The following is a 26,360-nucleotide window of genomic DNA, read 5'->3' on the forward strand; positions in this document are numbered from 1 at the left end:
TCAAATAAACAACAATGTTGATCCATAACTGCCAGACATGTTAATAAACAACTGTTTGCTGACAAATTCAACATATCAAGAAAACTTAAGAGGTAATGTCAGCGTTATGTTCACAACTTGTTTCCGCTGCCGCCAAGTGGTCAAATAATTAGTTAATCCAAGTTTAAGGTCAAATGTTCATTTATTTGTAGTACAGAGGCTCTTACAATTGTTCTGGCAATTTTATATTAAGAAGCACAAAGTTGTTCGTTGGCATAAGGCAGGCATAAGTTGTGAACTTTAGAAAGGAAGTCAAAGGCCAATTATACATTAACCAACATGTATTGGTTAACAATCACAGAGATTGTGAGAATTTTTAAGCTGGTACGCTCGATTTATGGCTGCTGACGCTGATGAGAAACAGCCCTAACACAGAGGCGGAGCGATGAGCAGAGTTGATATATGAAGGCATAATCTAACACAGGCAGGATCTGCAGAATTACAAACTAAAGACTGAAAGACAGGCAAATCGGACAGAAACCAGTCACAGCAGTTAAATTAGAATTCCTCGGAGCTTAAACAAAAGTCCAGCAGTATAATCTTAAATTGCTGTTCGCCAATAGGGAAGAACATACAGGGAGAGAAAAAGAAAGAAGAGTAGCGTGTGTATCAGTGTGGGAAAGATTAAGAAATGCTGGCCAAGGTTATCTCAGTTCTGTGTGTGACACTCTGGGTCATGTCGTGTGTCATCACCTCAGCTGAGGACCCGAACATGACCAGAGCTGTGAAGCTGATGTCTGAGACTCCACTCATCGATGGGTAAGTGACACTCTGCATACACTCTGTGGAAACATCTTTTGCTTAAAGTATAATCATTGTACTCAAATGGTCTGCTTTTTGCCTTGTTTGCCCAATCTGAGTTCATGATTAAAGTTTTGAGGGCGGACCTTTGCTTTCTGCTCTTTCAGCCATAACGACCTGCCTTGGCAACTTCGAAAGCAATTCAACAACCAGCTCAACAAAGTGGATCTTAACACACTCAGTACAACACACACCAACATCCCTAAGATAAAGGAAGGGCGGCTCGGAGCACAGGTACATAACAAAACACAATGTACTGTAAACAGGAAAACTCTAAGGAAATATCCCTCGTTGCAGATTAAACAAATTCCAAAATTCATTTTGTCCATGTGTCTATTAGGTTTTTAAATGGAAGCAGGTGAAAGCCAGATGAAGCTGGTGCCATTGAGAAACTGTGTTTTTGTACTGTGGCTTTAGGTGTGTGTGTGTGTGTGTGTGTGTGTGTGTGTGTTTGTGTGTTTCCTTTTTTGTTTTGTTTATTAGAGCTGCTATCTGGCATTGAGTAGGTATTTATTCTGTATTTAATATCTTCTTGGATTGTATTTATTATGCACTATCTTTTGTATTGCTCCGTATAGAAAAGGATCACAAAAAAGCTGTATCACAAGGTTTAGTACTTGTTTGTCCTCCATATTAATAAACAAAAATCAGTTAGCAAAGTTTCATTTGTATGCAGATGACATTATTTTCTCGGGTTTGTTAAATCACAATGCCTGTGATAAATTAACATATCTGAATTTTCTCCTCCCTGTATTTTGCACACTGGGGTTAAAATGCATATTGATTATGGCAAACTTACTAAATGGACAGCACCTATTATCTTGCACATTTGAAAGACGCAAGCCTCGGTGTGCCTCGTTAGTAGATCAGCTAGCACATTTTATGTGGCTGAAGTTTGCACACATTTGTACACATGCAAACCTTCAGCGAATCAGGCCCATAGTATGGTGCAAATCACTTTAACAATAACTTTGTTCCTCTTTCAGTTTTGGTCAGCCTATGTTCCCTGTGACACTCAGTATAAAGATGCTGTCAGACAAACACTGGAGCAGATAGACGTTGTTCACAGGATGTGTCAAAAATATCCAGAGACGTTCATGTTTGCCACCAGTAGCAAAGGTGAGATTTTTAGTTGTATTAGTATTCTCAAAGTCGATCAAAATGTATGGTGTTTCAGCTTCATCTCTCATATCTATGTGTTGCACAGAGATCACAGATGCCTTCAATCTTAACAAGACAGCCAGTCTGATCGGGGTGGAGGGGGGTCATTCCCTTGACAGCAGCCTGGGCACCCTTCGCACCATGTACTATCTGGGGGTCCGCTACCTTACACTTACACATTCCTGCAACACACCCTGGTAAGAGCTGGAAACAGAAGATTTATGCCACCTCACACACAATGAAAAATACACCCACATGGGATCTTACAAGCCCCACAAATGCTTTTTAACAGTGTGAGAATGAATAAAAGTATTTTTAATTTTCTTATATGTTATAACTTCAGAATAGAAGCATAGAGTAAAAACTAATGGGAGGGCTACAGCACAGTGAAGACAGTATCATAAAGGTGCTGGAGACAGAAAAGGATGAATAAAAGCTTTATTTAATCTATTCATTACCTCAGTCCTCTGTAAAGCCCAGCCTTTTCTGTTATGTGTTTTACCACTGGCCTTTATGGTCAGTTAAAATTGTGCTATGGAGAGTTAGGGGGATTCCAGCATGTTGAGCTTTCCCAAAAGCTGTATCAGGTTTACTGGAAGAGTCAGTTTGTAACTAAAACTGTTACCATAGCAATGAGGACAATTTTGGCTGGATTTATTCTAACTGTATGTTGCTGAAGTAAGAAACCTTGTGTTCTATACTTAGGGAGCTGAAAGTCCATTTCAGTGCAAAATATGTGCTTAGTTTGCATTTGTAATAAATTCACTTTTCATAGTATGTGACCTTTCACATTTAATGGAATATAAACTCAAAAGACACTGAAATGTAATTTTCTGGTTTCCTCCTTGGTTTGGATTTCACATGGTATCAATGACTTGTCTTGTCAGGGCAGATAACTGGCTTGTCGACACTGGATCAGAGCCATCTGAACACAACGGTCTGTCCTCATTTGGCAAGGTCAGTCTACAAGCAGGGATGGACGCATTGTACTGTAAAAGATTACTACATTTTAGATTAGTGTCTTAAAGTTTATATTTATATGCTGTTATGACGTTCCAATGTCCATGGAGGAGGACATTTTATTCAACTTCACAAAGTGTTGTTTATTACAGGTGTTGGCCAAGTCTATTTCCAAGATGTGTTAAGATGAAAATGTCTTTATTGTCACCAATAAAATGTGACCTTTTCCTGAACAACATAATGAAATCATATGAATGAATAAATAAATGATTTTTTTGTTTTCATGACATAACACTAAAAATGGTTAATCCCACATAGGATAACAGTACACAAAATAATCACACAGTAATACAACATATAGTTTAAGTAACAACTTTTAGAATTGAAGTTCATGTTTCAGGGAAATCAAGTATTGCTTCATCAAACCACATGCTGTTTAGTATGAGGAAAATTCATTTTTGCGGATGAAAAAACCAAAAAAATGTTTTCTAAAATCTCACACAAAACAAAACAAGTATTTTAATAAGAACTGCAACCTCTACCATAGAAATAAGTAGTTTTTAGTTGTACTTGTTAATCTCCTTTAATAGACAAAAAGCAATAAAAAACAAAATTCATTGCATTTTCTACTTCATTTAACTCACATAAATTACAAAGCTGTTCCCATTCTTCAATACCAACATCCCAAATGTGATGATAAAATACTACATCTGAGTCTGGCACACAAATCTTTTCCTTTCATTCGCTGTTATAATATAAATGGTATAACATAATGACAGTAGAAATTAAAGACACAAAGCTTTGAGGAAATCTTATGTAACTTTTGTATTTGGGATAAAAAAAATTAAAAAATCATGACAACAATCAATGCAACTAACTTTCTGCAACTACAGCAACTAATTGTGGAAATGAACCGTCTGGGTATGCTGATCGACCTGGCTCATGTAACTGTAGCAGTGATGAACCAAGTGCTGGACCTGTCTAAAGCTCCTGTCATCTTCAGCCACTCCTCCGCCTACAGTGTCTGTCCAAACAAGAGGAATGTTCCCGATGATGTTCTCAGGAGAGTGGTGAGTAAGTGTGGGTGTGCTATGTAGGGATCCAGGGCCAGATGAGCAGGTGGTAGAAAAGTGGAAAGAAAAAGCAGGGAAACAACAATGCTGAGTGAAACCTGATGAGTTATATTGGATGTTTTGAAAATGAAAAAGAAGAAAGCATTAACAGATGACTGCAGTAAACTGGCCTGCCAACTAAAGTAATGAAACACTTTAAAAATACATTCTGCCTTCGTTGTCTCAGATAGCACACCCATAACTGGTCTTTACAGCATCAAAGGGTTAAACGTGTTTGCAAATCAGCACTGAAATTTTTCCAGTTACTGGCAATAAAACTTTAAACAATAAGACAGTTGTTGGCAGGCGCTATAAAATAACAAACAGATAAAAAGCTGCTCCAGTGTAACAGGTCACAGGCACTCCTAGTCCAGGTTATGTCATGCTCCATGTTAGATCCTGTAGATCAGTAAGTCATGGCTGCCCTGTCTGTCTTTTCAGAATGCAACTGGAGGCATTGTTATGATCAACTTCTACAATGACTATGTGACCTGCAGCAAGACCGCTAAACTCTCAGATGTTGCTGGTAAATTCCTGTTCTGACCATAAACACTACTGTAAACCTGGTTAAATATTAGCATTTATCATTCTGTCTTCCACTTATGTCCATCAACTTTATCTTCATGTTTCCTGTTTTTACTCTAGACCACTTTGACCATATAAAGAAAGTGGGCGGGGCAGGCATCATCGGTTTTGGTGGAGACTATGATGGGGTTACAAGGTATGTGGAAAACATGTCAGAGACTTAAAGGTCCTAAAACATATAATAATAATAATTACTTTTTTTTTGTGTTTTCAAGTTTTCCTGTTCTAATTTCTTAGAGCCCAATGTGATGACTTCAAACATCTTTGCTCTGTTAGATCAACGGTCCATAACCTTACAATATGAAGTTTACTATCATATATGACACAAACAAGAATAAAATCCTCACATTTGGGAAGCCACAAACAGCAAACGCTTGTTACTTTCCTTAAAACAATAATACAACAATGATTTGATTATCAAATGCTGAGTATTACTCTGGACTAATTACAGCTTTACAGCTTCATGATTTATATTACACGTTTGAGAGTAAACTCTATAACTAAATATATTTTCCTCCAACTTTACAGTAATATTGACAATCAAATGACTATTTAATATTATAAAAATATTTTATGAGGAGCCTTAAACATAATATGCTAGGAAACAGTGGAGAGTTGGGATGAAAAAGTAAGAGAGAAAGTGTAACAGCTGGAAAGTAAAATGATCCCTCCTGCATGTTGTCGTCTTAGATTACCAGAAGGTCTGGAGGATGTGTCCAAGGTGCCCAAACTGGTTGCTGAACTGTTGAGGAGAGGGTGGACTGATGAGGAGGTCAAAGCTGCTCTAGGAAACAACTTGCTCCGTGTACTGCGTGAGACTGAGAAGGTGAGAGGTGAACACACACAGACAAGTCCAAGACCTCAAGTCCTGTGTGTGTGTGTGTGTGTGTGCAAAACATCCAGCCTCTCTGTTTTTAGGGGCACTTAAGGAGCTTTGTCTAGTCCTTAATGACATAATGTTTATTTTAGTTGAAAGAGTCACTAATATTTGTTTGGTTTACGTGCACTTTACTGTGAAGTGCCATGGTGGATATATTAGAGCTTTACCCAAAAAACAAGTTTCACTTTTGTAATTTCCACATGGAGGTTGAAGTGAACTCTATTCTATGGGAAACTGATCATTACAATAATTGTGATATTACATGAATGCAGCACAACAAAGAGACGCTATCAAGTTGCATTATGGAAAGTGTAGGATTAATCAATTTTGGGGTTCACCTTATGGACTAAAAGCTAGGATTACTTCTGATCTAATTGCGACCATACTGGTTTTGTAAAAACCCTTTAAACCCACTGACACATCAAATTTGCATAAAAATCATTCCATCTTCGGTCAAACTGAACAATCAAAACGCCTTACCCCAGCAATCAGCGGCACATTATTTCTCATTTCAGTGATAGTGGTTACATTACATTATGCATTTATACCCATCTCATAAATGTCCACACTTATCTGACACCACCCTGTAATTTCAGACCTTGCTCTGTAATCATGATGATCAGATGTTTTCTTCAGTATCAAAGGTTATCCAGTGATTGTTATTTGAATGTCCTTGATTACAGTGCATGTTGGAACAAATAGAAGCAAGTGCAGCATGACTTTCAATGGTGCAGATTCACCAAAATGTAAAGAAAATGTTGCATCAACATATTCCTTATATCTTATATATAGGAAAAAAAATCTAATTTTAAGAAACTATGTAAAGCTGTAAAGGAAAAAATGTAGGTATCTACTTCTATAACAGAGTCCTTGAAATCAAAAGGATTCTTTTTATATAACGGAGGGCATGTGCTGTGGAAGCAGGTGGAATCTGTGTGTGAACACACTCCTGTCACAATGCCTTTCTGTCTGGCACCTGACAGTTTTATCTTTGTGCGTCAGGTACGTGACGATATGAAGGACACGAAGCCAGATGATCTTCCTATTCCATATAATGAGGTGAAGAACTCCTGTAGGACGAGCTACGGTTACCCCAACACTGATGGTGCCAATGACGCTGGTGCCGTCCATTCACTGAGCACACTGGTCCTTCTGCTCACACTGGCTCTCCACACTCTTATAACATCAACAGCTTTCTAGGCTGCTCATCAACTCCTGATTTTATGCTTTCCACAAATACAAATTAAATCTGAAAAAAAAGAAATTCACTCCACTTGTGTTTTTAATGTTGGAGCTTCTATTGTCTCTGTGCTGACAACACACATTAGCTGCAGTTTGTAAACAGCAACTTGCAGGTCTAAAACTAGGGTTATAGATTACCAACCATGGAAATTATGATGTGAAATGTTAATGATTTTCTTTGTTTTATGAGAAAAAGGCTGAAATTTAGGAGAAACTAAGCTATTTTAAACAATGGTGTTTAACCTCACTGGAAATGCTCGTATATACAACAGTGATTAAAAATAAAGAGGGAACAGCACAATAATTATCAGACAGGGCTGAGTTTATTGAAACCTGAGTCAAAGTTTCAACTCATCTGGCTGTTTAATTCCACCATGAGACTGTCAGAAAGAGGCTGCTGCAGGCAGATATTGTGAGATATTGTGATAACTGGAGTGTAGTCAAGTATAATTTGAAAATAAGTACACACAAATAAAATATTCCTCTATATCATACTCTCATTTGTGTCACAGGACGTCCATGCAGCATACAGTGATATCTTTAAGAGAAGAGCTCCATCTAGTGTTCTGACAGGGTAACGCCAGAAAAAAACAACATCATTGCAGCTCTGAATATCCAATAAGGAGATTTTCATGTTTTAAATTAAATTTACAGATGAACTGGAATTTCGGAGGTAAGAAACATTGGCTGGATTTGGTATTATATTTGGTATTAAGTTACCTTCTTAGGCAAATGTATAATCCATTTAACGTTTTGAATTATTTATTAAATGGTAAGGAAACCTTCAATTCATACAAAAGCATCAGTGTTTGCTCACTGAAGGTAAAATGATAAATCCAGACTGCCAGTGAATATACAGTGAAGTATTACACAACAACATCTCCCAAAGACTAGTCAAGTGGTGTATTTTTTCTCATATTATACACACACAAACATAAAAGACAACCTTGAACAGTACAAAATCCTTTCAGTAACAGTGGAAAATAATTGCATTGGCTTAACAAGATGTAGAGACATTGAGAGGCAGAATGCACTCACTGTAGTGTTTCAAAATAAATGTGGGTTATATCATATATATGGAGCTTTAAAGCAATCATTGTGAGAATATGCCCTTCAATTAAGATTAGTCCTATTCAATTCTGAGGCATTGAAACAGCAGCATTGTGACATGTTCTACTAACATAACTTCTTGTTATTCAAGAATCTCCTCCAGGTAAAAATTCGTCATCATCACAAGACAGAGGAGTACATTTGAAAATTCATTAACTACTTCTAGTGTTCCAGTGATTTAAAAATAGCACCTATTTAAGTAACAGTGGCCTCACAAAGTGGTTAATAGAGTGGATAAACTTGTTCATTGGCATCAGGTTGGTATCTGGTTTTAATCTCTTACACAGGTCACCGCCCAACACCCAAAGGCCCAAATGCGTGAAATATTTGATAGGCTTGTTAGTGGTTCAAAAAGGCAGTAAAAATATTAGGAGGAATATCCTCATAGTTTTCAGTGACCAGTGCTTCATTTGGCGCCCTATTGTGTGCTCGACAAGAATCAAAAGACTCCACAACAGCAGTTTGAACTGGCCCAGTTTCCCCAAAGCATCTTAGAGCTGAGATTATCTTCAATGTAGATCTCCAATAAAATCATCTTAGCCTTTAGATGTATTTGGGAAACAACGGCCTGGTGTGTCCTAGTGCTCCCTAGGCTCCTCTCAGCTCTGAGACATTGGTGAATCAGTGGTGGACGGACTTAATGAAAAGTGCATGAGTTACTAATAAATGGACAAAGTGCTGCTGCTCACATGATCAACAGCAGTCGCATGGAGCAAGCCTCTCTGTTGAAAACTGGTGTCTGACAATTTGGTTTGAATGCCTCCACACACATAAACAGTTTGACCACAACTAAAAAAGGGTGAGGTCAAAGTCAAGCAGGCAGAACAGTCAGTTCAGAAGGATTTTTCTGGCACTCAGAATGGTTTAGATGACAAATAAAATGCAAGAAAAAGAAGGCCACAGTTTTTCAGAACATTTTCTGAAAAGACATGACAAAAAAATATCTTTCAAGTGTTAAATACAGCACCCAGACACTGACATATTGACTCGGAGCTGTTGCTCTAAAGTGCACTGCATCCAAGCCAAGGATGGTTCATAGGGTGAGTTATGACCAGCCAGTGACTCAGACAATAATTCATTCAGGGATGATGGTAGACGGTCTGTCAGAGTTCTAAGGAGGAGGTATAATCCAAGTCTGTACAGTGGAGGATGAGAAGGATCTTAGAATTAAGACATAACTTCTCTTAGTGTCTCATTCTCTCGTCCCTGTGATTCACTATCTGACAGCAGAGCAGTGTGGGTTGGCACAGCGATCCTATAGGGCAAAGTATCTTTAGTCAACATCCTCCTGGTGGCAGAGACCAAGCGGGAATAGTTATCAGGGTTGTACTCTGACAAAGGGGGCCGGGTGCAGAGTAGTGGCAGGTTGTCCCTGCCAGGCTGGGACAGGAAGAGAGGTGGCCGGCGCTGGCTCTCACCCTCCTTCAGTGAGTCTGGAAGCGGCTTGCGTTTACTTTCAGGCAGGAGCATGATACATAGCACAGAGAGCACGGCAAAAGAGGCGAAGATGACATGATGTAGGAAGTATCCGCCATTGTTTTGGAGCTCCATCAGGGAGGAGGCGGCCATGCCAACACACCCTGCTGCCAGCACCAGGCCCAGGCAACCACCTCTGAGAGAGGGAGAGAGAGAGAGAGAGAGAGAGAGTGGACCACAACGAAATGGAACAAAATTCATCAGGGGAAAAAAATAAATATGTAACGATGATTCTTCATACCTTGTGTGTTAAAGGTCAAAACAACGATATTTTTAATTGTCAACAAATATTATTAGAAGCCCGAAACCAACAATGGCCTAGCGGTCCCTAATGAAAATATAGCTGTAAATTTTTAAACATTTTTAAAATACATTACAAAAAAGGCTGAATAATTTCCTTAAACAGTAAATAATAAGTAAATAATACATTTGATGGGGACTACTTTCAGCTGCAGATTAATACACATTTGGCTTTATCACAGACAATACTTTTAACTTTACCCCCCCAAAACATAACAATTTAGAATGAAAATAAAAAAACATTAAAGTTTTGGTCTTTAATGAGATGTGGACACTAAGAAAAGTAGTATGTTGATCATTTCAGTCCAGAAGATAGAAACTTACCGCACTACAGTGGGCATCACCTCACAGGCAAAGAACATACTGAGCATAGCGAGAGCCTGAGAGGACAGCAGACCCACAACAGAAAGCACCAACACCAGGCCTCCACGCAGGTCTGAAACACAGCAAGAACAACAAAATAAGTTATTACATTTCTGTGCAAAAACTGTGTCTGCAGTATCTTTCACCTCAGAAATGACAATAATTTCCCAAAATGTAATAATCCAAACTTTTAGATTTTTCATGTGAATATCAGTTTGGCATGAACATATTTTCAAGCGTGGAGGAAGCTCCAAATGGATTATATACATATCAAAAGACCCCATGTTGGGTCCTGTCCCCAAGGCTGAGAAACTGATCCACTGTATTTCCTTCATTTCTAACCCTACAGTACTGATCTGTAGGTCCTTCATTTCTGAAAATCCAAATTCAAAGCAAAGTTTAATATTAGCAATATGTTATTCCATACATCACAACTCTGGGTTGATGAATTATCAACGCTGTTGAAAATGTCAATGTTGTTAAATCATAAATGATTATGTCACAAAAATGTCAAAAGTCAAATACAAATGTTGACAAATGAGTTGAATGAATTGTTATTCTACTCATTTCTGGTGGAACAAAATACTACAAAAGGTTTTGATAGTGCCTGATTAACTAGTAATTTGCAAAAAAATGTTATTATTTGTTTAAAAACTAAAGCAAGCTTTCCAATTAACATCTTGTGTTATCAATCCATCTATAATCCTGTCATCCTGTTTTTCCATGCTGTCTTTCTATATTTTTGCGCCCTAGTTCTTGATCTTACATTATAGGTAACTGAATATTTTAAGGTTTCGGACTGTATATCGGACAAAATAAGACATTTAAATGTCTTATGTTGTGCTCTGGCATAGTGTGACTTTTTTTAATGTTTTCTGAGGTTTACAGACAAAATTATTAATTGATTGATTGAGAAATAAAACAGCAGACCAATTAATTCTGAAAATAATTGTAAGTTGCAGCCCTAATTATGATTCAATTTTTTTTCAGTGTTTTGATCCTTTTTAAGAGGTGTATTGGCTATTTTCAAGGTGCTGAAAATGAACAGTTGCAAAAAGGCTTATCATCCCTAAAAGACACAGGAAATGGCAACGTTTGATTCGTTTTGTAGCACAAATATTCTAAAAGTAAAATACTTATGAATGAAAGATGGAGGTGTAATTTACACTGAGTGAGGGCCAGCAGCAGCAGCGATGACAGTCCAGTGATGATGGCAGAGAGCAGAAGCATACCACGCCGACCAAAGCGATTGACAGACAAGCAGATGAAGATGCAGGCCAATGCTCCGGTTATCACTCTGAGAAAGTAGCTGAAGTAGAAGTTGGTAGAATAACTGTGCAGGTTTCTGGTGAAACAGTACTGGACACCTGTTCCAATAAACCTGGAGGGGAGAGGAGAGTGTTGGACAATACACATCTATGAAACCCAAGAAACAAGCTGCTGTATGTGTTCACATATTTTACACACAGAGAATCATTATCAACAGTCTCAAGGCTTAAGGCTTCTAATCTGCTTGCCTTCTCATTTTTATTATCAAATAGAAATGAAGAGGGGAAATCAGTGGCAGATTTTATACTAATTGACCCAGCCTGTCTGTTTCATGGACCATTAAGTTCACAGAGAATAAAAACTCACAGAGTGAAACTGAGGATGAGGCAGTTCTTCCAGATAACACGAGTCTGACGCAGCTCCAAAACCGAATGATACCTCGGCTGGCAGTCTTCTCCATATGCTGAACTGATCTCTATAAACAGAAAAAGAGGATTAAGACAATTCTTTTCCCAAAGATCCAAAGGTTATCATCTAGGTGTAATTAAAAATTTTGAGGGCAAGGTTTAAATCTATTTCTTACAAATCCTGCTATTTGATGCCATTGTGCATATTAATAATTCATGTGATGGTCCTTTCAATACAATAACTCATCATTCATCTCATCCTACTCCCACTCTTAATTTACTTATAAAGTGTATTTTTCTTTTAATAACTGACATTCTCAGACATGTAAAGATGTGAAAATTTACTCAAATTGTTCTGCACTTTCCAGGATGCTGAAATCTAAATAAAACATGCAAGTAAAAAGGTAACAAAAGTTTACACCACTATACATGTCAAACAACCTGGCCTTTTCATGAGAACTGATTTCTTGCTCTTAAACCTGACGGAGAAATGCATTCAGCAAAATGACCGTGCCTTAATGTAATTTCAGTTTGGTTACATTATTTTTGCATTCAAGACAGACAGACAAGCGGAAATGTTATAATCTCCTCAACAGATGGACCAAACATGACGTGATGAATTGAGATACCAGTCAAGTAATGAGGTTATTCCAGGTATAATGTAGGTCAATGGTTCACCCTGAGTTTGAGAGGCATAGAAGCATTTCAGAGGAGATAATGGAGGGAAAGTTTGGGAAAAATAAACAAAGAAAAATCTGATAATAGCAAGGTCAATCAATATTGGGTTGGTAAGATGTATTTAGATAAAATGACATAAAACCACTAAATACAAGATGGATTGAGTTATGACATTGTGAGAGAAGAAAACAGTGGTGGAGCAAGTAAAAAACCACTAGCAATATGACAATGAAAAAATAAAATCCATAACAAGTAAGAATCCTGCATTTAAAATCTTGTTGAAGTGAAAGTGCTCATGTATTGGCAGCACATTGTACGTAAAGTATCAAAAGTAGTAAAAAATAAAGTATTCACAATTCAGAATGACCTAGTATCATATATATTGTATATACAGCCCAGGAAAAAAAGACCACTGCAGGAGTATTAGTTTCTCAGGTTTTCACTATTTATAGGTATATGCACTGACAGCATTTCTCCCAAATTCAAATTAAAATATTGTCATTTAGAGCATTTATCTGTAGAAAATGACAACTGGTGAAAATGATTTTCAGCATCTTGACATGCTCTGCAGTCTTTCACATTGCACAAAAATACAAGCAGCTCAGATTTATTTGATGGCCTGTGACAGTCCATCTTCCTCTTGATGACATTCCAGAGGTCTTTAATTGGGTTTAGGTTTGGAGACTGAGCTGGTCATGACAGGGTCTTGATCTGGTGGTCCACCACCCACAACTTGATTGACCTGGCTGTGTGGCATGGAGCATTGTGCTGCAGGAAAAAACACTCCTCAGAGTTGGTGAACATTGTCGAAGGAAGGAAGTTTTCTTTGAGGATAACCTTCTAGCCTTATTGAAACTCAAGCTTTTTACAACTTCCGCACTGTCCCTAGGAGGTAGCTGTCCTTGCCATCAATTCATTGTTGATTTGAATGAGTTGGCGGTCCTTTCCACCCTCTGCTTTGTTGTTCCCAATTTCTGCTGTTTGATCTTGTCCTTATGTACTGCTGTCTTTAACTTTTTATGGATTAAAGCAACCTGGTGCTCATTGTATCCCTCAGCCAGTAAAGTCAGAAGTGAACCCTTCTTTTTCTTAGTCAAATCTTTCCTTTTTAACTCTTTTGGCATTATTATTATTTTATTCTAATTAAGTTACTTTTAAGACTGGCTAGTGAACTCTCTTTCCTACACACTTGCTATACTTTAAAGGACCTTCATTACTTGTATTACACATTTTAGTTTAGGAAACACCTTAAATTCCCTGATGTTTAGGTCTGAGAATTTCCCCTACAATCATACAGGCTTGATGTTATGCCAGGCCAAAAAAATATTTTTAATGCCAAAAATAACACCAAATATCCATTCATTTGGAAATCGATAGTGTTTGGGTGTCCCTCTGTGTATCGCTGTTCCAAATGTGAGCCAACTCATAGAGTCAGATGGTTGCCTGGGAAACTCTTGCCTCTTGGTAGAAATACGACATTGCGTAAACACACACACACAGAATTGTTGAATTTAACTTCTCATGAAGGATAAGATGGAGAACCACTGAAGTTTGTGTCTTTATGTGCATACACAAGCTTGTGAGTGTGAGTTTGTACCTGACAGCAGGGTTTCACCAGGGTAGATTTCATCCCGCAGACACACACCGTTCCTGGTTGAGAATTCCTGGAGGCTCTTCTTCACCTGAGGGATCTGAGCTGTGGCCAGCAGCCAGCGAGGAGACTCAGGAAACACTGACGCACAGCTGAGGAAAACAGCCGTGTTGTCATACTTCAAACTTCTTTTTAACATATTCACACCGGTTCAAAGGTTGAACAGAACCTTGAATTGTGTTTCTTTTGTTTATTTGGTTTTAAAAAGGAACTTTTTACAACAGTATGATTTATTTGGAAGAATAAAGAAAACATTATTTTACTGAGGTAGAAAGACTCTTCAAATGAATCACATCACTTCATCACTGACATGAACATGTGTTTTCATTTATGAGGCCTTGCTATCTAGGTTGTGGAGATGTTTAACATTTTTACTTGAGTTCAGATCCAATAATCAGGCTTTATCAATCACAGTAGTAACAGAAGGTTTCTCATACCGACTCTGAACTGGAGAGGGCTGGTTTCTGGTACAAAGCACCTTCTTACTAGAATTAACTGGAACACAAACTGAACCAGAGTCAGTTAATCCTTAAAGTGACCTACAATTCTACTTTCTAATATTTTCAATGATACTTGATGATTGTGTGTCTTGTGATGTTTTTCAGGTCTCTCACATAAAAGAGATCCCCATTTCCTGAATAAATACAACTTAACTGACCTAAACTAACTTTGAATGGTGTTCAAAATAATTTTCCAAGTAGGATTTTATTTATTTAAACTCGTTCCTGTGAATTCACGTGTGGCTGTTTGGGGTTTGAGCTTGAACCAGTATCAACTCTAAACTACCTTTAAGTGAAATTATGTCACAATGTGAGACTGGTACAGTGAGCATCACAGAAAAACAATAAATACACTCATGGTGTGCCCACCTACGCACTCCAAACATGACTGTCTCCCTGACTCACCACCAATAAGAAAGCAGCAGGAGCAGAGGTAAAGTGGCAACGGCCTGGAGAACAGGCCAATCGCGGCACAGAACAGCGATGCCTGGCAACAGCAGCTCTGCAAACACTGTGAAGAAGCTGCTGACCATAGCAACCATTAGACGATGGGGAGGATCACAAAGCTCCAACCCTGAGAGAGCGATGGGAACAGAGAGAGGGAAGAAAAACAGATAACATCTAAACATAGTGGAAGGAAAACGAATACATTTGTCCAAAACCAATTGATTGCCAGGCCGGACATGAACCTCAACCCCATGACTTCTACTGGCTGTAGTAGTGTGTAATATGTGTTTAACTGTTGATTCCAATTCCATATCAACATACGTCATGTGTATGGCTTGTGTGTGTGTGTGTGGATGTTTCATATTACTTCCAACACAAAAATTTGCCACACAAAACCAGACCAAAACACACATGGGCGTGCAGCAGCACACAAACATGCAAAACATCACAAATAAAACAACCACAATGTGAATTTATGTTATGATGGACATCAACATATTTTTTTAAAAAACATCAGTCAATCACAGTAATGATCAATGAAACTGTCAATGTAGTCATGTGACGAATCCTGCTTAAATCCACCATCAAACTAACAACCCGCCAAAGTGTCAGCGCTCCTGGATATTAAAGGAAATGGGAGATGAGACTCTGATTGGTTTACTGCGTGTTACGCCCAAAACACGCCTATGATTAATGAGGGGACTTAAGTCCAAGCGCCTGCCGCAGTGACCATTTTTCCACTGTTAAAATAGCAAAAGTGGATTTGGACATGCCTCCAAACTAGTTGTAATGTCACAAATCATGATTGTAGGTACATGTCCCTTAAATTCAGATTTGTTTTAAAGTTTCACTGAAACTGTCTATTCGAATCTCTTATACTGTGGAATCTGTCTGCTCTTTCCTTTTGGTACAACCTATTTGCACCTTGTAGGTTTACAGCAAAGCAAAATTCTGCATACCATTGGGAAATTAGCAAATGCAGACTTCAAGAACCTAGATAAAACTGCTAGAAAATTAAGTTCTTTTAACCTCAGGTATTCATGTAAACTTGTTTGTGAGTCTGTCAGACTGCATGAGTTTTTGCTGAACTTTAACCTCCTCTTTCCACCTCCTCCCTGTGAGGGGCGGGGGAGAGAAGGAAAATGAGGAGCTCACTTCCTGCTTACTTCCTTGCCTTCAGTTCTGTCCTGCTATTGTTTTCCCATCTCTGCAGTGGAGCTGCACTGGCAGGACATCACTGAGAAACATTTCTCTCAGGCCCCCTGCCCAACCCAACATCTGCCTAACCTAAAAAAACAAGTCTGGACTTAATCTAACCTTGACTTTACAGGAATGTGGGAGTACGTACGTATGCATGTCAAAAAAAAATTTCAGATGGGACCACTTAAACACTCCACTAACCCTAACCTAACCCTAATACCAACTCCACCCACGCAGCAATGTGTACTGTTCTTACAAACAGTCACGTAATTACATTCCCATGCCCCTTCTCTCTTGTTTAAAACAGTTCTAGAGGGAGAACATGCTGTATTTGATACACTATGTGTCCCTACCAGCCGGAGACATCTCATCATAGACCAACTCATGCAGAAGAAGGGGTTGCACACTCGAAAGGAGGACAGCTGAGTGATAGGAAAAGAAACCCCCAACCATAAAACCCCCCACCAGCTGCCTGCTGTCAGTCAGAGCTCAGCACAACATGCTGCACTTTGTCATCAGCTAAAATCTTGGCAACCTAGATATCCACTGTCATACACTTGCATACGTAAAGAAATAATGTGAAATGTTGAAATAGTTTTCAACCTAATTACTCTAATCTATAATTAGTCTTCTACATTCTGTAGTTGGTCAGAGTTAAAGTAGATTCAGGTATATTTTCTTTAAAGCTATCGAAACAATTTGTGCTAGGAATACATTAAACTGTTATGTCACAGTCTAACCTCACAGTGCAGTTACAAAATGTTCAGTTTTCTTGTAAAATTACTGATCTAATGTTGCGTAAGTGTGGTGATTATCTCTTGATGGGTTGCACGATAAATCTGTAGGGTCATGAATGATTCACATGATACAGAATAAGAAAAAAGCAGCAACCCAAATTAAGTTAATGTTTCTGACTTTTTTACATAATCTGAATAGTTACACATGTTCAGGCCTCTAAAAACATAACAAAAATTTAAAACCTGTAACAAGGCTTCGTGAGTGGACATGGTTTCAATTTTAAGGGTCACAAGCCAAAAAGGTTGGGAATCACAGTTACGTAATTTCAAATGAAGTAAAAACAAAATCATCAAATTTTAAGTAAAGAAATTTCTGGCCAACAAAAACACATGTTCTGTGCATCAACTGCATGTTTTAGTATCTTATACAACTGTTTTATGTTATCAAAGACTGACTAATAAAAGCTGAGACGATAATATATACATCTTTGTTGCAAGATCACAGGAAAAAAAAGACATCACATGAGGAGGAGATGGGAAATGATTAGAGATAATGTCCCGAACATTGTGTAATTTATCCACAGTGGACCTACATCCTCTCCTTACACGATTTGCTGTTTAATTAAAAGTGATGATAAATATGCTGACATGAAATGCTTCAGTTACAGAGCATGTGAGATGTTCTTCTAAAAGATCACATCTGGCTTTGACTGGGAATTGAGGCCACCAGAAAATGTTCATACTAAAATACTGTTAACTTCAACAATAATTTATTAAATAGACTTCAGACTCAAACATCATGAATAAGAACGTCAATTCTGATCACAGTTGTTTGTGTTTCCTGCAAGAAAGATAAAAAAAGAAGGAAACACTATGATAAGATAACAAGCAGCATTTCTAATTTGCTTCTGTAAGGACAAAAAAATTTTTTTCTTATCTTATCTGACTGATAAGATACTCCACCAGTTAGCTACTGTAGGTAGAAAGATTTGTGCGGGGCATTTGTATTCAGTATTTAACTCACAATCTGAATGTTTTTTTTGTGTGTTTGTTTTGAATGGATAACACAATGAAACACTGAATTGAATACAGGCTGTGCAGTTGCTACCAGTCTGCATGCAGGAGGTTCCTGAGTTTGTATTGAAGCAAACAACGTGACAGCACTTTACTATACACCTAAACCACAAGGCCACAATATATTATATCAACACCATAAAACATTTACATTAGATTTCATACAAGGAAAAACATTTTTTACTATATATATATATTATACTATATTAAAAAAAACCCATAATTGTAAGAAATCTAAAATCAGAGCACTGTTACACATGATTAGTTGAGGGACTTTCTGCTTAATGACAAGTTAACATAATAATAAACCGCAGCATGTCTTGGATTGTGGACAACTGGATGTACGGTAATGTTCATGAGTCACCATCCTCCTGGAATTCACCTTTCTGCTTTCAGAATAATCTGAATTTTAGGGTTAATATCGGCACTGTAACTTTTTATTCTCCTGTTTTTATCAGCCTTATTGTTTTAGCTTCATTTCCACTTCAACAATTTTAATTGTGTTTACATTTTATTTATTTTGCCATGTGTTTCTTTTATATTGTATGCTGATTCATTTTATGTTTTATGTGAAGCACTTTGGATTGCCTTGATGTTGAAATGTGCTATACAAATAAATATGCCTTGCCTTGCTTTTCTGTTATGTCTTTTCTGCTGCTTTATATATTTAATTAGATTGTCTACATAAAAGTCCAAGCAACAAGTTGACTTCACAAAAAACATGACATTTGCATAAACACAGTGCATCAAATGACTCAGAGTGAAAGTGCAGGAATTCAAAAGTGCTCTCTAACATAAACATAGGAGTGAGTTGCTGAATGTGATGAAGCTGAGGTTGTCTTTTTTCAATCCCTCAGAGAAGTTTATTACTGAATAAGGCTGCATGAGGCTCAACCGCAGAGCATTAACATTGAAATGGATACTCACTGGCGATGTACGATGATACAAACACCCCAGCAAGCATGGTGCCTTGAGAGAGGCGTAGCAGGAGAAATACCACGGCACTGTTAGACAAACACACCGCCACTCCTAACAGGCTGGACAGACTGATGGAGAGGAGGAAACCCCGCCGACGACCTAACCTGAAAACACACAAAATCACACTGCTACTGATTCTAAGTCACATTTAAACGAAAACAAAGTGTAATCTAATTATTAGTTACCAGTCACATAAGGAACCGAGTAAAATGTATCCCAGAATCCATCCTATCATGAAACAGATGTGTTGCAAAGGGATTTTCCAGTAGTCGCTGCAAACCAGGTTCCACTGAGGAGGAAGACAAAGACAAACTGAGGACAGCTATTGAGCATATTTGATGTGTAAAAGGTGTTGCTGCAGTATGTGATGGAGAAGTTTAGTTTCATATTTAAAATAGGCTATGTAATTGCCTAAAACATCTGGGCACTGTGGTTTAATGGAAAGGATGTTATGTTGTAGTTACAGGGTGAAGACAGCAGCACAAAAGTATGAGAGTACAGTTGTAAACTAGAAAATTAACTACAGTCCCCATGTTCAACGAAGAAACATGTCATTCATTGGTGTGTTTTTCCGACAACAGTGAAGTCTACGGCTCAGAGGAATGAACTACAATCTGGCTTCGTAAAACAGACAAAACTTGTGGGTGAGCTCTGGTCATTATTGAGCATTCATGGAATTTGCTGACAATAAGAACAGAATATACACCATCTTTATTCTTTAACTATAACTCAGCATTATTCACAATACTTGAAATTATTTTATAAAGCATACAGCAACGTTTTAGACAGAATGACACATCAGTCATTGGTTTCATTGGATTTTATTGTGTTATCAATTGATTTTCAGGACTTTGAAACCTGATTTTCCAAAGAGAATATGTAGTGGCCCTTATTTTGTGTCAAAGTTTCCTTTTTGCTGCTGTAATGCAGTTGAGAGCATAGACTTAAAGCATGGAAAATAGTAAAAAAAATGGTTCTTCGACATGTTGGTGGGGAAACTCCAATGACTGAGAGTCAACACTTAATTTGAGAATGAACTCCTTTTCGATAGCTGACACTCAAAATCTGATATCACTGAGTCTTTGAAAGCAAATCTAGTTTTCAATCATATTCATCATATTTCAATTGGATGACCTATTTTACCAAGTGCCAGAAGGTTGATTGACATCAACTGGAAACAGGAAATCAATCCCAAAACATGTAATGTGCTTCAGAAAATGGTCAGTAAAGTACATAATGATTTAAGGTATATAAAGCATACACCAAATACACTTTAAGTGTAGTGACCAAGCTTCCATATGTGATGAGTTGAGAGTGAGAATGTGTTGTGTAGATTATTCTCATGTTGCAGCACTTTCTTCATTAAAAAACAAAAACTAGCCTATTTCTATTTAATATATTTTTAAATGGTCTATGGGGGAAGCAGCATATTGACTAGGAGGAGGATACATTTTTGTCCTCAATGGGATAAAAATAACTAAACAGAAGCAGAAATATACAGATCCTCCCCACCTCCCAAAACCCACCCTGAATATAATTAGTATAATCAAAGAAAAAGGCACATGGATCGTAAACACACTGCATTCATCATAGTTCAACTACGTAACATGATGAGAATAGCAAGGTAGCAGTCACATCACAAACACAGAGATTTCTGTGAGCCAGCAGGAATGTAGATCATGTCGTTCCTAATTGAATTTAGATGTCTGCTGACAGTGTTATTACATTAAAACAAAGCAGTGCTCAAAGTAGAGCTTGCCAGTAGGCTATACTCCTAGTTAATACCAGCCACTGCCTGTGAGGAAATTCTTCTCCTCTTTGCTCTACTCCCCTTCTTCCCTTTCCCTCCATCCCCTCTTCTCTGCTCTCTCTGTGTGTGTAGTCACAGTATTTCATAACCGTGTTGGGGTTTTGTGTCTTACAGATACACATGACTGCAAAGTTTCAGATCAAAGTGCTTCAATGAAGTAGTATTGAATAAAGGATAAGTAAATTGTGGATATCACATCTTCACATACAAGTGTGGACAAAATATCAAAACACAGTACAATACAACAGCCCTACAGGAAAAATGAGGCCGCCAAATCGATCGGCTGTTAACCAGTGAAATCTTTAAGTTGATGGAGCTCAATGCTGAAGGACAAGAACAAGAGTTTTTTGATAAACTGTGGGAGCCAGCAAACAGAGTAAGTAGGTATCAACTACACAATGGCTTGGTATCCTTCCACATGTTTTAGACTCAATTATTAACTAATTAATTGAGAAAATAACGAGCAGACCGATCGATCGATGTGATAACATAACTTTATCTGTTAGGTATTGAATTCCCAGGTCTGAAACAAATTTTCTCAACTCATTTTTCCAGAGAATGTAATATGCAGTGATATGAATCTGAGGTCATTTAAGTTTTATCATCATGATTTAACCAAACACATGACTTCCTGAGAAAAAGAAGGAAAAAAAGGTTGAAAAAAGAAAATATTACATATCTTTTAGGTGTTGAGGGTTGCCTTGTGACCGTTACTTCCTCTCTGCTAATGTATGTCTCCCGTGTTCGGCATGTCATCAGGATTTCTGGCACTTTCTCCTCGTCATATTATGCACACTAATTTTACAGTATTTCTCTGGAAATTCAGGCAGTGACTTCTAAACTGTAACTGTATCACAATAACAAAACTATACAAATATACAAGTGTGTCATGAAGCTGGACACTATCAACTTCAGTATTTTGAATGCAGTTTTGAAGGCAACATAATGCAAATTACACACATAACTGGATTAACATGGAACTGGACTTCTCTTAACCCCCATTCTTCCCTCCTCCTGTGCATTATCTACACTATTCCTTTATCAGAATATTACATGTCCCATATTTGCTGGATGATTATTTGAATAAACAAATTGAATAAGAAATATGGACAATGTTAACACAACATCAATTGTAGGGCTGCAACTAAGAATTATTACCACCAAATCTACCTAATTAATTTTTTGATGAACTGATTATGAATGTGATTCATAGAATGTCAGCAAATTGTAAACAATGTTAATCTAAAGTTCCCACAGCCCAAAAGTTGCTTCAGCAATGTCTTTTCTTTTGATTGGCTAATTGATTCATTGACTAATAACTGCAGCTTTAATCACATGTAGTTTTAGCCTAATAATAAAAGTTTTGAAAAATACATTTTGGGAGCTTGGATTGCGTCCAACTGAGGATCTTTGTGGCATGTCTTTCATGTCATATGTGTAATAAATGCACAACCCCCCCCCCCCCCCCCCCCAAAAAAAAAAGTTCAAAACAACATAATGAACACAAACCAATTGACCTACAATGAAGGGCCTTTTGATGGCCCTTTGGGGGTGGGAAGGGGTTAATGGTGGTTAATGCAGCTCTGATCACAGGGAAGCCAAATAGTTGTCTGAATTGCTGGTTTATGAGTCATAAACATTGCAGAAAGTATGTAATATCCTGATGAGTGGTGACAGTGATATAAACAATGGCCTCAGAAATGGCTTGAATGGATCTAATCTGTCTCTCAACCAAAACATAATGACCACCCACCAATATACTTTATGGTGTTTGTGATATTTTTTCCTCACTACCTGTATTTAGAACACTATTAAATGCGTATTCCTCCTTTCCTTTATTGAACTTTTCCTTTGTCCCATGTTGACGTCGGGGCAGAGGAAGCTGCTTCGGTGAACGAGGGTCTCAGGAAGGAACACGGAGGCCTCAGACTTCCTAGCGTCACAGTTTGTCATGGAGAAATGGAGAAACAGTTCTCTGCTGCCTGTATCCATGATACACAGACAGCAATCTAAAGGAAGAGCTGAGGCGTAATTAGCCATAATGACTCTGCCCTGATGCTTGTCAGCTCCATTTTTCCGCTGCAGGTCATAACACTCACTGATGTAGTTTACATACTGCATCAAATACTGGTGTTGCTTTAACATGTAACAGTGTGCATGTATGATGATGTTTGCACTGGGTCACATTGAGAAATATTTTCGTTAGGAGTCTTATCAATGTTTGCAGACTGGGATGGATCCTTGAGTGACATAAGTCCAATGAAACAGGTAGGGGAGAGGATAAACAAGCTTATATTGCTTGTTTACACATGTTGCACAACAAGACACTGTCTCACCCAAAGTAAATCTTATTGTCTGGTTGTTGTAATAAAAGACAATCTAAGAGGATCCATATGGAGCTTGAACATTACTCACAAAAAAAATCCAGCTTTCTTCTTCACTCAATCTTTCTCAGAGGGAAAACCTCACTGTAAAACTGATACAGATATAACCAGACAGCAGATAAGTAGGCCTACACGTGAAAAAGAGCAACTACGAAGTTTTAACTGCTCAAGCTGAGCAAATATTGACTGAACCCTCGTCTGTCTTCAGATCCACAGAGAATCTGGATCAAATCCAGTTCAGCAGCATAATAATAGAGCAAGGCCCAGAAATATAATTAGCTAATTATCAACGTGATCAAAGACATTTTTGAATATTGCAATTGTTTTCAGTGTCTTGTCTGAAAAACATGCTACTGACCTAACTGTGGAGGTCAGTTGAAACAGAAGTGGGTACAACCAATATTTGCACTGTAACTGTAATCATTTTATTTTTATTTATTATTGGGTAATCTAACTCAATATCTTCTCTAATTCTTTAGCAAAAAAGTCCTAACACACAAAGACACATAAATGATGACTTGAGGACTAAACAAACTCTTACCTCAGTTACAAAGTTGCTGTGGAGCCCCGCTATTTGGGTGTACTCCCACCCTTTGGTGCAGGACACCCTCTCCCTGGGCACATTTTCGGAAAACTCCGAGGTGTTGGCTGGATATTTAAAAAGTTCACAGTGGCTCCGGCCGGTGCCGTTCACCCAGGGGATGGTGAGGTTGAGGTATCCCTGCCTGGAGAAGTTGCTGAGGAGGAAGGCTGAGGGCAGAAGCTGCGGGTCGGGTTTACAGTGGTACGAGTCCGGGATAAGAGTGTAAAAAACGTCGCTAAACAGATTCAGCATGACCGCGAAGTTGGGGAACCAGCTGAAGAAGACCACGATTCGGTTGTAGCGTCCATAGCCGCCGGTGTGAGGGAAAACCTTCGCCTCATAATCCATTTGAAGCGGGGTGTTTGCTGATACAGATGGATCACCGCCTTGACTGGCCATTGCGCAGTGAGTGCGCACACTCAGCCGTTTGCAGCTACAGCAGGTAAAGCACGCATGGAGGAGGAGGAGGAGGAGGAGGAAGAGGGCGGGGGCTGTGTGGTTCAGACTCCACAAGGGGTTTTGGGAACTACCTATGACCTATGACCATGACACACCTGTTTATCCGCTGCTTTGAATCATTTCTGGATAGCCCCTGAGTCACATTTGTGTTACCAACAATAGCACAGAGAGCAGACTGCTGGTGAGATGCAGCTACAGACTTTTAATGACTCGATCTTAAAATATGTGAATACTTGTGATGGAGCACAGTATGTATCCTTTATCTAACCAGGTAACAGTTTCAATCAGAATCAGAACATCTATTTTCCAAGAGAGACATTTAAGAAAGCAGCCCACATAAACGTTGTTGCAACAATAAACACAAACAATAGAAACAGACAAATGTAACTGATGCACCCTACAAATGATTGACCACAATATCCAGTTAATATGGGATATAAGGCCAAGGACAAAAATCCACTTATGATGCATAAACTGGTACAATTTTCTAAAACCGTTTCAGTGAAATTATTACTGTCAGTACTATTTTCTCATTCTTTAAAAGTGATTTAAATTCCCCCACAGTAATCAGCTCTGACAGCTCTGACCTTCTGTATATTATTCCTGGAAGAAGGGGCTATGTATTTAAAAACGTTTTGCCTAATTCCGTTCTAACTCTGGGGACCAAGATCTGCAGAATATCATGAGAGTGCAGGCCACATTGATTATGATTTTTTTTTTTATACATGTATGTACACAGATTAGGAGAAACCAGCCCAACCTACAACAGTGATAAAATTGCAAGAATGGTAACAACATCACCTTTGGGATGGCCACGACGAAAAATATTGTAACCCTTCAAAGCAACGTCTTAGTCTGTGATAGATTTGTTTAACCAAGTTTCAGACAAAATAAGAATATCAGTATCAAATGATTTTGTCCAGATGTTCACTTGATCCTATTAAGGATGTATACCTCTGACATTTAACCCTTACCCTTCTTTTCACTCAGAAGAATGTTAGTGTCAAAGTATTAAATTAAAGGAATTATTGAGCTCTAAACTGTCAAAATGTCATTCAGTGTAACTGTCCCGAGTTAAATTCTAATGACAAAATTGTTTTTAAAATGTAGAAAATCCTCCTAATATATAAATTGACACCCATGGCATGATTATGTAAGTGTTTGCAACACTATATAGAATAATGGGCAACTTATTTTATGTTTAAGATTTAAGATTTTAAGATTTAAAAACATGAATAACTGTCCCAAAATGTGTGTGTCACCAATGTCATTCAGTGTAACATTGGGTAAAAAGCCATTTTAAAGCATATCACATCATGCTGATCATGTGACAGTGTGTGAAATCATGAAAATGACCCTTAGAAGACCCTCTGTGCATGTGGTCAGGTGACTACATCTCTCTGTAATATTTGACAATTTCAGTTTTTCACCCGCTTGTAACCCATAGTCCACAAATGTATGTCCTTCAGTGCGACACAGAAAACAAACTTCAAATATTATGATTTTTTAAAAAGCTATATTAAATATGATAATTCATGATAATGTCTATAGGTGAAGGTCATAACTTTATATAGCTAGCCAAGGAACTGCCTGACAAATGTGTTTATGTATGGGATCCATCCTTCAGTGTAACGTTTATGTCATTCAGTACAACAAATTCTCCAGTGTTAAACATGTTACACCACAATGTCATTCGTTACACTGAATGACAGAAGCATTTTTAATCCATTTTTTCACTAGTTTATAACATTTATTCATGCAATTCATATTTATTTGTTGCATTTGGTTGTTGGATATTATCATTTTTAACTATTTTATGGCATTTGAATGTATTTCAAGGCACATTATCTGTATACTGTAGACATCTTAAACATTTTGTTCTGATTTTTATACAGTTTTTAACTTTAAAAAAAATTCAGTGCGAGGCAGTAAATGTTTGTTAAAAACCTTCAACAAATTTAGAGTTGTACCAATGACGCATCAAATATGTGGTGTTCAAAATGAAATAATGTGATTTTTTCTGGGTAGTTATATTTCTGACAGTCTAAACATAAATATAGAACCATATGATTGTGATAAATGGACATAAAATACTTTTTGTTAAAACAACAATTAGTGTTACACTGAATGACATTTTTCCACGATATACTCTTA

At 37.8% G+C, this 26,360-nt stretch overlaps 2 protein-coding genes across 2 annotated transcripts; one reads left to right on the plus strand and one right to left on the minus strand.

The window, feature by feature from the left end:
- Positions 1-474: 474 nt before the first annotated feature.
- Positions 475-6,934, plus strand: dpep1 (dipeptidase 1). Its single transcript, XM_053318488.1, has 10 exons — positions 475-798; positions 948-1,074; positions 1,827-1,959; positions 2,048-2,198; positions 2,889-2,958; positions 3,855-4,031; positions 4,515-4,599; positions 4,719-4,794; positions 5,349-5,484; positions 6,541-6,934. Exons 1-10 carry the CDS (start codon positions 671-673, stop codon positions 6,736-6,738), a joined length of 1,281 nt encoding a protein of 426 aa, XP_053174463.1. The 5' UTR covers positions 475-670; the 3' UTR covers positions 6,739-6,934.
- A 1,965-nt stretch (positions 6,935-8,899) lies between these two features.
- On the minus strand, positions 8,900-24,095 carry slc22a31 (solute carrier family 22 member 31). Its single transcript, XM_053320690.1, has 9 exons — positions 23,706-24,095; positions 19,156-19,259; positions 18,920-19,074; positions 14,940-15,108; positions 13,981-14,126; positions 11,665-11,773; positions 11,196-11,410; positions 9,991-10,102; positions 8,900-9,502 (listed from the first exon to the last, which is right to left on the minus strand). Exons 1-9 carry the CDS (start codon positions 24,093-24,095, stop codon positions 9,058-9,060), a joined length of 1,845 nt encoding a protein of 614 aa, XP_053176665.1. The 3' UTR covers positions 8,900-9,057.
- Positions 24,096-26,360: the final 2,265 nt, after the last annotated feature.

The sequence above is a fragment of the Scomber japonicus genome, chromosome 1 (assembly GCF_027409825.1).
Source record: "Scomber japonicus isolate fScoJap1 chromosome 1, fScoJap1.pri, whole genome shotgun sequence".
Classification (NCBI taxonomy): Eukaryota; Metazoa; Chordata; class Actinopteri; order Scombriformes; family Scombridae; genus Scomber; species Scomber japonicus.